This window comes from Phyllobates terribilis, unplaced genomic scaffold (genome assembly GCF_046119375.1).
Source record: "Phyllobates terribilis strain yellow unplaced genomic scaffold, ASM4611937v1 Scaffold_8__6_contigs__length_399053987, whole genome shotgun sequence".
NCBI classification, from domain to species: Eukaryota; Metazoa; Chordata; class Amphibia; order Anura; family Dendrobatidae; genus Phyllobates; species Phyllobates terribilis.
In genome coordinates, this window is record NW_027362768.1 from 316,033,272 (window position 1) to 316,045,225 (window position 11,954).

The window sequence follows — 11,954 nt, forward strand, 5'->3', positions numbered from 1 at the left end:
GCAGGGAGAGTTGCTGGGAAAAGACCCAAAGTCTGAGATAAATACACTGCTCAAAAAAATAAAGGGAACACTCAAATAACACATCCTAGATCTGAATAAATGAAATATTCTCATTGAATACTTTGTTCTGTACAAAGTTGAATGTGCTGACAACAAAAATCACACAAAAATCAGCAATGGAAATCAAATTTATTAACCAATGGAGGCCTGGATTTGGAGTCACCCCCAAAATTAAAGTGGAAAAACACACTACAGGCTGATCCAACTTTGATGTAATGTCCTTAAAACAAGTCAAAATGAGGTTCGGTATTGTGTGTGGCCTCCACTTGCCTGTATGACCTCCCTACAACGCCTGGGCATGCTCCTGATGAGGTTGAGGATGGTCTCCTGTGGGATCTCCTCCCAGACCTGGACTAAAGCATCCGCCAACTCCTGGACAGTCTGTGGTGCAACGTGACGTTGGTGGATGGAGCGAGACATGATGTCCCAGATGTGCTCAATCGGATTCAGGTCTGGGGAACGGGCGGGCCAGTCCATAGCTTCAATGCCTTCATCTTGCAGGAACTGCTGACACACTCCAGCCACATGAGGTCTGGCATTGTCCTGCATTAGGAGGAACCCAGGGCCAACCGCACCAGCATATGGTCTCACAAGGGGTCTGAGGATCTCACCTCGGTACCTAATTGCAGTCAGGCTACCTCTGGCGAGCACATGGAGGGCTGTGCGGCCCTCCAAAGAAATGCCACCCCACACCATTACTGACCCACTGCCAAACTGGTCATGCTGAAGGATGTTGCAGGCAGCAGATCGCTCTCCACGGCGTCTCCAGACTCTGTCACGCCTGTCACATGTGCTCAGTGTGAACCTGCTTTCATCTGTGAAGAGCACAGGGCGCCAGTGGCGACTTTGCCAATCCTGGTGTTCTGTGGCAAATGCCAAGCGTCCTGCACGGTGTTGGGAAGTGAGCACAACCCCCATCTGTGGACATCGGGCCCTCTTACCACCCTCATGGAGTCGGTTTCTAACAGTTTGTGCAGACATGCACATTTATGGCCTGCTGGAGGTCATTTTGCAGGGCTCTGGCAGTGCTACTCCTGTTCCGCCTTGCACAAAGGCGGAGGTAGCGGTCCTGCTGCTGGGTTGTTGCCCTCCTATGGCCCCCTCCACGTCTCCTGGTGTACTGGCCTATCTTCTGGTAGAGCCTGCAGCCTCAGGACACTACGCTGACAGACACAGCAAACCTTCTTGCCACAGCTCGCATTGATGTGCCATCCTGGATGAGCTGCACTACCTGAGCAACTTCTGTGGGTTGTAGAGTCCGTCTCATGCTACCACGAGTGTGAAAGCACAACCAACATTCAAAAGTGACCAAAACATCAGCCAGAAAGCATTGGTGCTGAGATGTGGTCTGTGGTCCCCACCTGCAGAACCACTCCTTTATTGAGTGTGTCCTGATAATTGCCAATAATTTCCATCTATTGTCTATTCCATTTGCACAACAGCATGTGAAATTGATTGTCAATCAGTGTTGCTTCCTAAGTGGACAGTTTGATTTCACAGAAGTCTGATTTACTTGGAGTTATATTCTGTTTAAGTGTTCCCTTTATTTTTTTGTGCAGTGTATCAAGAGACAGAGAAGTGGAAAATGTAACACCTTCAGAAGCAACTCTTGTGCTCTTCAAAGAAAAACTAGACGACAATTGCAGTTAAAGGCTATGAGCCCACGATGCAGAAATGCTCCGGATTTTTTTCTGAGCGTTTCTGCATCTCCCTGGCAGAAAAAAACGCATGCGGATTGTACATGTGGATTGTATATGCGTTTTCCTGCCAGGGACATGCAGATGTGAAGTGTTCTTCACATGCATTTCCGCATGCGGGTTGACAAGCAATTTCCAAGTGATCTTAGCATCACTTGGAAAGTGCTTGTCAACTTGGTCACACAACATAAATCCATGCAAACGGCATGGATTTATATAGTGTGACCTAAAGAATGGTTAAAAATAAAAAATAATATCTATACTTACCTTCCGATGGCCTCCGCAGTCTTGATTCCCTCAGTCCCGGCTACCGGCAGCGGTAGACTGAAGGACCTGCTGATGTCAGCGTCTTGTGACCCGTCACATGACTATGACGTCAGCGCAGGTCCTTCAGTCCATCGCGAACTGCCGGCAAGCAAGGAGGAGCGCACCGCGGGCCGCCAGAAGGTAAGTATATATATATTTTTTATTTTAATCTTTTTTTTGCAGTTTTCTATGGTACCCAGGTCCGGGGGAGAGTCTCCTCTCCTCCACACCCAGGTACCATCCGCACATTAGAAAGCATGGAACGCGCATCTACATATACAGTGATGCATAATCCATGCGATCTGATGCAAGTCAATGGCAGCAAAAACTCAGCGCTTCCGCAAAATAATTGGTAGTGCTGCGTTTTTTTCCGCAATGATAATCCGCAGCGTAAATTTCCGCAGCATGTGCACAGCACATGCAGATTATCATTGGGGGACATGGCAGACCTTCTACCATGCGTTTTTGCCGCTGCGGAGACGCTTAAAAAACGCATTGTGGGCACACAGCTAAACAGTCTGTCTCCAGTGGCCAGATATGCATATTGGGGGTTTTGCATCGATCTGATATTTATGGGAGATATATTTTTGGCATCGTAGCGAAGGGACAAACGTCACGCATTCACTCACATCACTGTAGGGCCATTAGAACGCCTCCAGCTTAATATTGGTTCAATGGATGAGGCTATACATGTCATGTTTCATCTCCATAAAAAAATAAAATCACGATAGTAAACAAGGGCTACCGCCTTGGACCTGCATGGGTGAAGATATCCTGTAAGTTGGAGATCTCATAAAGTCTCATAAGATCTCATAAAATTCTGAAAGACCTAGCACATCCCACAACCAGCCCCCACATGAGCTCATCAAACAGAGGTATATGGGAGTAGCATTAAGCTATTAAAAATGAAAGTTTCAGTCTCTGTCTTTGTTCTGGAAGTGATAGTCCGCTGTGAGGGTGATCCACTTTCCAATCAGAGTGCTTCCCTCCGCTAAGCTCTGAGCCATTGCTATAACATCAGGTTTAGTCATTTTCTTTTGTTATCCTTTTTATTCTATGTAATTGTATATACCGTATTGTTTTGTTCTTATTTTGTATCATCTTTGTACATTTTTATAAACACTACCTACCTTTTTTCTGGATTAAATATATAAAATGTAATAGCTCAGTTCCTCTTGCACTGTAAACCGCACACCTGAAGCCATACGCTACCTGTAAAGGATGTCCAATCGGCCTGTATAAACGATTGGTGGTGGTAGCCAGTAGTGGTTCCTTTTTTGGCGTTATTGTGGAGTTGGCAGTGACAATACCGGGGTATGTGTGTATAATATATACATTCTGTGGGTTGGAATCGGAGGTGTATATACCATACGCTGACTGCGAGTTCCCCAATAACCGGCCTAGTAGTGGAAGCAGCCGCTGCCTCGTCCATTACTCATTAGCCAATTGCGTAATTGTCCTGATGATTGGAGGCAGCGGAGTTATGTTCCCCTGAAAAACGGGTGACAGCGGTGGGATCTGCGTGATCTCACCGGTGTCATCTGTGACAAATTAGTAACAGTGGTAGGATCCTGGGGGTCTGCGTGACTCCTCCAGCTGTTATGCTTGATATTGTCTTTAGGAGTTTGGGGTTGTTTTTTTTTTTTAATACATTCTGGATTTATCTTGCAAGTGTAACCGACCTGTCGCTTTAACTTTGTGCCACTAACCTAAAGCCTTCTAAGCCACTTCACCAGTTCGTCAGCCAGAAAGCACATTATATAGTTAAAAGGGTATGTCCGGCCTTAGGCTACAAGTCACTATGTCACTGCAGACTTGCGAGTCCTCACATCACACGCACTGTACGCTGTGAGGATTCTCCAGTGTCGGGAGCGTGACTGCAAATATGCGATTTGCATACATGCAGTCACATGACAACAAGACGTGTGAGGCCTCGCTCAATACACTTGCATTGAGTGAGGCCGCACACGTCTAGTTGGAATGTGACCGGAAGTATGAAAATCGCATACTTGCGGTCACGACCACCCACTCCAAGAGAGTTCTCTTCATGCGCGATGTGAGGAATCACAAATCTGCAGTCAAATGGAGTGACCTTTAATATTACTTTTATGTTTGTCCCTAACAAGAATTCTTTTGTCATGTTTGGGCATAAAAGTATTTACATTCATGTTTGTCCCTACAATTACATAATTTTCCTTTCGATAGTCCCCATTTTACAAACTTTCTTCAATAAAGACATCAATATGTAAAACTTACGGCTTGAGTTCCGATACAACAAAAAAGGCTCATGAAGCTGAAATTCTAGGTCCTTATTGATGGGTTCCACCAAATTGTTCATATTGAGCCTGTTCATTATTGTAAAACCATGGTGCGGCGATGCTGATCTACAAGGAGAAAAGGGGTGAGATTGTGAGACATTTAATAGCACACAAGTTACAAGACGGGTCCATAATGATCGTCCTTTCAGAACATGTATAGACCAATGATAAAAGGGTCTGGAAACAAAATAATTATCTGATCACTGGGATTCCCACGGGTCATACGAGCTGGGGTTCTGTGTTCCCTGCTAAAATGGAAAGGCAGTCACAGAACCCCATACTTGTGATCTGTGAGGGTCCAAGCAATCAGATCACCTATCCTGTAAAGAGGTGATAAGTTGCAATATTGTGAAAATCACTTTATTATGTTACTTTAAAATTAAGCAAATAGTTTTCCAAATGGCTTTATTGAAAAATATGCCATCGTTTTGTGTACACAGTTCCAGTGCAGACCTATGCATCTTCATAATCACAGATAAGGGTTCAGGCACCTGTTCCTCGGCCCATCGGGGCTTGCGTCCAACCCACCTCAAAAACAGGATTTGGATGTATGCGTCGACAGGGCCATAGACTGTAATGGTGTCAACAGTGCGAACGTGCGTAGGCATATACTCCCGAAAATGATGCACGTCAGGGCGCACGTTCGCTCTGCCGGCACCATTGGATCACACGTCCGAATCCAGTTTTGCAGGTGGTTCGGACGTAAGCCCTGAGGGGGCTACTAAATGGGTGCCTGAAGGCAATGTGAAAGCACCCACACACCAGCTATGTGTGCGGTCATCTTATAGTCATGTACTTTGAAAATAAAAGAAATGTGGAAAAAAATAAAAATCCCAAACAAACTGCAACTTGAACCATTAGGGTATACAGACAGATCTAAAAATCATTGATTCCATGTCAAAAGTTTTCACACCCTTTGTAACATCTCACATATATTTGTTATACTACTTGGCAAAGAACACAAATCTCTGTAGCCAATTACTGTCATCAGTAGCCGCATTACTGGCATCACCGCCCAGCGATGGGAGCGATAATGCCAGTGATACAGCACGTGACCAAGTTGGCCACTTGTGCAAAGGCGGTAGCTCTACTTAAAGGGGTCTTGGCACTAATTTCTGTGTTACGACAGCTCACAGGGTCCAACCACTTTAACAGTGAAGTGTAGACCTGGGAAAGTAGTAACTAGCTCTGGGATGACACATACCTTGTATAGACAAATAAAGTCCCTTCTATGTCTGTTTTCTCCTGCATTGAACAAAAAAATAAAAAAAAAGTCAGAACAAAGTTTCTACTTTGAAAGTTCACACAAGCGTATTAAAAAAAAAAAAAATGTTATCCAGAAAAAATAAATATTTTTTTTTATCTGTATGCTAACCACATGTCTGCTTTTATACATCAAAAATTACAAAAACATTTTTCTATAATAATAACAGCAATGTATCTGTAAAAAGTAGATGCTATATGATAAGATTTAAGGGCCGGACACACATCTCACTAAGAATCTGCCTCTAGAGCTGCTTATAAATTAAAGGGGGTGTAACCAGTGTGAGACATGTAGATCAAGACAGCAGACTGTCAGTCATTACTTGACTCACACTGGTAATGCCCCCTATAATCTCTGGAGGCAGATTCTTGGGGAGATCTATGTCCGGCCCAGAGATCTTAACATCTCAATTACATATTAAGAAAAATGTGGATTTCTCTGGAATAAGACATCAGATCACAGATATCAAGGTGTCATTTTATTCAACTTCCTATGACGGCTTAGGAGGGTTAATTCTACTGACAGATTCCCTTTAAAGCATTTCTGGAAAAAGCAGCAGCGATTGGCAGGGCTGTGGAGTCAGAGTCGTGGAGTCGGAGTCCGTATAAAATGTACCGACTCCTAAAATATATAATAAATTGGGTGCAGTAATTCAATGCAGTTTGTGGGGAATATTTTTTCATAAGAATTTGGGAAAGTTATGAAATGTCCTATAAATGTCTGTCCTATTCATGATCTAAGGGTCTAGACTTTTAGCTGAGATGAATCTGTGCTACAGTAAATTTATTACTTAAACATGAGCCATGTATGAGGGAGTCGGAATCGGTGTCATGGAAATTGAGGAGTCAGAGGTTTGGCTTACCGATTCCACAGCCCTGGCGATTGGGGACCTTTAAACACAAACAAGACCTTTTATTTTGTTAACTAAGAAATGTCTAAAACAGAGGCTACAATTTAATTTATGTTTAAATCACTGAGCATGTGTCTCAAGTGACTTGTAGGGGTGCACACAATTTGGAAGTTATCCCTCATTCATTCATAGGAGAGGAGATCACTTCCCAATCACTTCAGTCTGAATGCTGGAAACTAGGGAACAGGACTTTAAAGAGCCCCATCTGAATGGAGCAGAAGTGCACACGCTTGGCCTCCACATTTGGGAAGTTATTCCCATATCCTATTGACAGGGAATAACTTCCTAACGGAGTACAACCGCTTAAAAGGGTGTCATCAAAAGTTATTACAATTCTCTTTAAACAACTGCGGATGCTTAAAACAAAATAACTAAATGAACACTGCTCACTTATTCTTTCCCCCAATGATTAGGTGCACTCTCAGTCTTTGTTCACATGCAGTATTACAGACACCATGACTTCCGTTGGTGAGTAGTGATGTCGGCAGTATGATTCATATCGTCACGTGACTCCTACATACAATTACGGATCATAAAGGGAATAAATAGGAGAGTAGCATTTACTTTGTTGCTATTTTTTTTTTTTTTTTTTTTTTTTTAAAGGGGTCATCTACTACTCTCTCTCCCCCTATGTAAGCGATGCGTCCAAAGTGGCCACTGATTGGCAGCAGCGTTCAGGTGATGTCACACCGTTACGCGATCGCCGGGAGAGACCGTGCTTTCGTCGCTGGGCAGGCGCTTTTAAAGTGTTGTTACTTTAAAAAAAGGGGCTGTCCCGAGTATTGTACATCCCCTTTAATAACATCAGCAGCTGTTTTTAACCTCTTAGTGACGACCGCCGGAGAGCGGTGGCAGGAGCCGAGCCTGGATTGCGTCCGTTTAACCCCTTAAAGGGGTTGTAACATGTTATTCCGAGTACATTTCTGAAGATAGAGCGTTCAGGACCGGCGGCATGGTCGGCGGGTTAAAAAAACAAACAAACAAAAAAAAAAAAAAAACAATGGCATTATCTGGAGGAGCTGCGGGAATAAAATAGCAAAACAGATGATGTTTGGCAGGATCCCTTTAAGAAGCTGCAGTCTGTAAAGAAAGCGCAGAGGAAAGTTGGCAGTGTCGTTAAGGGGTTAATGCAGAAAAGTTTTGCCAGGGGATGAGGAGAGGTTATTAGTGCATGAGACCCCACCATGCAGGGAAGAGGGCACAGGTGTCGGCAGCACAGAGCGGCAGGCACCTGCACAGGGCGCACTATCTGCAGTCACTGCCACCAGCTGTGCAGGGTGACGCCGCCGGCCACTCACCCACTCGTTGGCCTTGGCACTGAAGCTGTAGAGAGCCACCTGCCCGGTGACGTCCATGATGGCGCTGATGTACGGGTCATTCCGCCGGAGAGCGGCTAAACTCATCACACGCTCCACTTCACTCCTCGCCTCCATCTTTGCTCAGGAGTCCGGCCCGTGCACCATCTTAAGCCTTCCCCAACCTGACAACAGGGGAACGAACCCAACGTTCCGCCCGCAGAACGGTTCCGGCCGTAGTGAGAGGTTCACCTCACCTCAGGCTCAGTGTGAGGAGATGTGACGCCTCAGGAGAACACACACACTGTGCGGTTTATCATAGTAAAGTGGGACCCCAAAATAAAATGTGCCCCCACCAGACGTCACATCTGAAAACTGTGTCTCCGCATTATTTTACCGCAGTTTTGTAACGCCATATTGCGCTACGAGTTATTTTACAGCTAAATCACTTGTCTTGTACAATTAGAAGTAACTTACAGGATTTCCCGGGGCTCATAGTTCAAAAGCATATATGTAAGCCCCGCCAAAAAGTAGCCATTCTGGGGCTCAGCGGGGGTCGTTCCCACAAGACAGGGTCATTTTCCAGGAGATGGGGTCGTTCCCAGGAGACAGGATCGTTCCCAAGAGATGGGGTCATTGCTAAAAGATGGGGTTGCTCCCAAGAGATGGGATTGCTCCCAAGAGACAGGGTCGTTCCCAGGAGACGGCGTCGTTCCTAGGAGACTGGGTTGTGCGCAAGAGACGGGGTCATTGCTAAAAGATGGGGTTGCTCCCAAGAGATGGGGTTGCTCCCAAGAGATGGGGTCGTTCCCACGAGATGGTGTCATTTTCCAGGAGATGAGGTCATTCCCAAGAGACGAGGTTGTTCCCAGCAGATGGGGTCATTCCTAGGAGACGGGATCGTTCCCAAGAGACGGGGTCGTTGCCAAAAGATGGGGTTGCTCCCAAGAGCCAAGGTTGTTCCCAAGAGACAGGGTCATTCCCAGGAGACGGCGTCGTTCCTAGGAGACTGGGTTGTGCGCAAGAGATAGGGGCGTTTGCAGGGGACGGGGTCATTCCCAAGAAACGGAATCGTTCTCAGGAGACTGGGTCGTTCAAAGGGAGACGGGATAGTTCCCAGGACACGAGGTAAATCCCAAGAGACAGGGATCGTTCCGAAGAGAAGGGGTCGTTCCCAGCTGGCGTGAGTCGTTCCCAGGAGGCTGGTTCGTTCCCAGGAGACGTGATACTTCCCAGGAGATGGGATCGTTCCCAGGAGATCGGGTAGTTCCCAAGAGACAGGGGTAGTCCTCAGGAGACTGGGTTGTTCCCAGGAGACGGGATAGTTCCCAGGACACGAGGTAATTCCCAAGAGACAGGGATCAATCCCAAGAGACGGGGTCGTACCCAGCAGACGTGAGTCGTTCTCAGCAGACGTGAGTCGTTCCCAGGAGACGGGATACTTCCCAGGAGATGGGATAGTTCCCAGGAGACTGGGTCGTTCCCAGGAGATCGCATAGTTGCCAGGAGACGGGATAGTTCCCAGAGACAGGGTCGTTCCCAGGAGACCGGATAGTTCCCAGGATACGGGGTCGATCCCAGGAGACAGGGGTCATTCCCAGGAAATGGGATCGTTCCCAGGAGACGGAGTAGTTCCCAAGAGACAGGGGTAGTTCTCAGGAGACTGGGTCGTTCCCAGAAGACGGGATAGTTCCCAGGACATGGGGTAATTCCCAAGAGACAGAGATCGTTCCCAAGAGACGCAGTCGTTCCCAGCAGACGTGAGTTGTTCCCAGGAGGCTGGGTCATTCCCAGGAGACGGGATACTTCCCAGGAGACAGGATACTTCCCAGGAGATGGGATAGTTCCCAGGAGACGGGATAGTTCCTAGGAGACTGGGTCGTTCCCAGGAGATCGGATAGTTCCCAGGAGACGGGATAGTTCCCAGGAGACAGGGTCGTTCCCAGGAGACCGGATAGTTCCCAGGATATGGGGTCGATCCCAGGAGACAGGGGTAGTTCCCAGGAGACAGGAGTAGTTCTCAAGAGACGGGGGTCGTTCCCAGGAGACGGGATAGTTCCCGGGACACGGGGTCGTTCCCAAGACACGGAGTGGTTTCCAGGAGACGGGGATCATTCCCAGGAGACGGGGTAGTTCCCAGGAAACGGGATAGTTCCCAGGAGACTGGTTCATTCCCAGGAGACGGGGTAGTTCCCAGGAGACGGGGTCGTTTAAAGGAGACAGGGTCTTTCCCAGGAGATGGGATAGTTCCCAGGAAACGGGATAGTTCCTAGGAGACGGGATAGTTCCCAGGAGACTGGTTCATTCCCAGGAGACGGGATAGTTCCCAGGAGACGGGGTCGTTCCAAGGAGACAGGGTCTTTCCCAGGAGATGGGATAGTTCCCAGGAGACGGGAGAGTTCTCAGGAGACTGGTTCGTTCCCAGGAGACTGAGTCGTTCCCAGGAGATCGGATAGTTCCCAGGAGACAGGGTCGTTCCCAGGAGACCGGATAGTTCCCAGGATACGGGGTCGATCCCAGGAGACAGGGGTAGTTCCCAGGAGACAGGGGTAGTTCTCAAGAGACGGGGGTCGTTCCCAGGAGACGGGATAGTTCCCGGGACACGGGGTCGTTCCCAAGACACGGAGTGGTTTCCAGGAGACGGGGGTCATTCCCAGGAGACGGGGTAGTTCCCAGGAAACGGGATAGTTCCTAGAAGACAGGATAGTTCCCAGGAGACTGGTTCGGTTCATTCCCAGGAGACGGGGTAGTTCCCAGGAGACGGGGTCGTTCCAAGGAGACAGGGTCTTTCCCAGGAGACGGGATAGTTCCCAGGAGACGGGGTCGTTCCAAGGAGACAGGGTCTTTCCCAGGAGACGGGATAGTTCTCAGGAGACGGGAGAGTTCTCAGGAGACTGGTTCGTTCCCAGGAGACGGGGTCATTCCCAGGAGATGTGATAGTTCTCAGGAGACGGGATAGTTCCCAGGAGACGGGGTCATTCCCAGGAGATGGGATAGTTCCCAGGAGATGGGATAGTTCCCAGGAGATGGGATAATTCCCAGGAGATGGGTTAGTTTCCCCGGAAATGTGATAGTTTCCAGGAGACTGGGTCGTTCCCAAGAGATGGGGTAGTTCCCAGAAGACAGGAGTAGTTCCCAGGAGACAGGGGTTGTTCCCAGGAGACGGGATAGTTCCCAGTTGACGGGGTCATTCCCAGGAGATGGGATAGTTCCCAGGAGACGGGATAGTTTAAAGGAGACAGGGTCTTTCCCAGGAGATGGGATAGTTCCCAGGAAACGGGATAGTTCCTAGGAGACGGGATAGTTCCCAGGAGACTGGTTCATTCCCAGGAGACGGGATAGTTCCCAGGAGACGGGGTCGTTCCAAGGAGACAGGGTCTTTCCCAGGAGATGGGATAGTTCCCAGGAGACGGGAGAGTTCTCAGGAGACTGGTTCGTTCCCAGGAGACTGAGTCGTTCCCAGGAGATCGGATAGTTCCCAGGAGACAGGGTCGTTCCCAGGAGACCGGATAGTTCCCAGGATACGGGGTCGATCCCAGGAGACAGGGGTAGTTCCCAGGAGACAGGGGTAGTTCTCAAGAGACGGGGGTCGTTCCCAGGAGACGGGATAGTTCCCGGGACACGGGGTCGTTCCCAAGACACGGAGTGGTTTCCAGGAGACGGGGGTCATTCCCAGGAGACGGGGTAGTTCCCAGGAAACGGGATAGTTCCTAGAAGACAGGATAGTTCCCAGGAGACTGGTTCGGTTCATTCCCAGGAGACGGGGTAGTTCCAAGGAGACGGGGTCGTTCCAAGGAGACAGGGTCTTTCCCAGGAGACGGGATAGTTCCCAGGAGACGGGGTCGTTCCAAGGAGACAGGGTCTTTCCCAGGAGACGGGATAGTTCTCAGGAGACGGGAGAGTTCTCAGGAGACTGGTTCGTTCCCAGGAGACGGGGTCATTCCCAGGAGATGTGATAGTTCTCAGGAGACGGGATAGTTCCCAGGAGACGGGGTCATTCCCAGGAGATGGGATAGTTCCCAGGAGATGGGATAGTTCCCAGGAGATGGGATAATTCACAGGAGATGGGTTAGTTTCCCCGGAAATGTGATAGTTTCCAGGAGA

The 11,954-nt window shown here is 48.3% G+C and overlaps 1 protein-coding gene across 3 annotated transcripts in view; it reads right to left on the reverse strand.

Moving 5' to 3' along the window:
- DCP1A (decapping mRNA 1A) overlaps window positions 1-8,070 on the reverse strand; it is a 61,446-nt gene extending 53,376 nt beyond the window's left edge. For 2 of the 3 annotated variants that reach the window (XM_073644563.1, XM_073644561.1), the window contains exons 1-3: window positions 7,854-8,069; window positions 5,586-5,626; window positions 4,320-4,447 (exon numbers count right to left, since the gene is read on the reverse strand). In XM_073644563.1, the coding sequence (XP_073500664.1) occupies window positions 4,320-4,447; window positions 5,586-5,626; window positions 7,854-7,988 (304 nt within the window). In that variant the 5' untranslated portion in view covers window positions 7,989-8,069. Of the gene's footprint in view, window positions 1-4,319; window positions 4,448-5,585; window positions 5,627-7,853 lie in introns of all 3 variants that reach the window. The other variant, XM_073644562.1, reaches the window with a different exon arrangement.
- Between the last annotated feature and the right edge of the window lie 3,884 nt (window positions 8,071-11,954).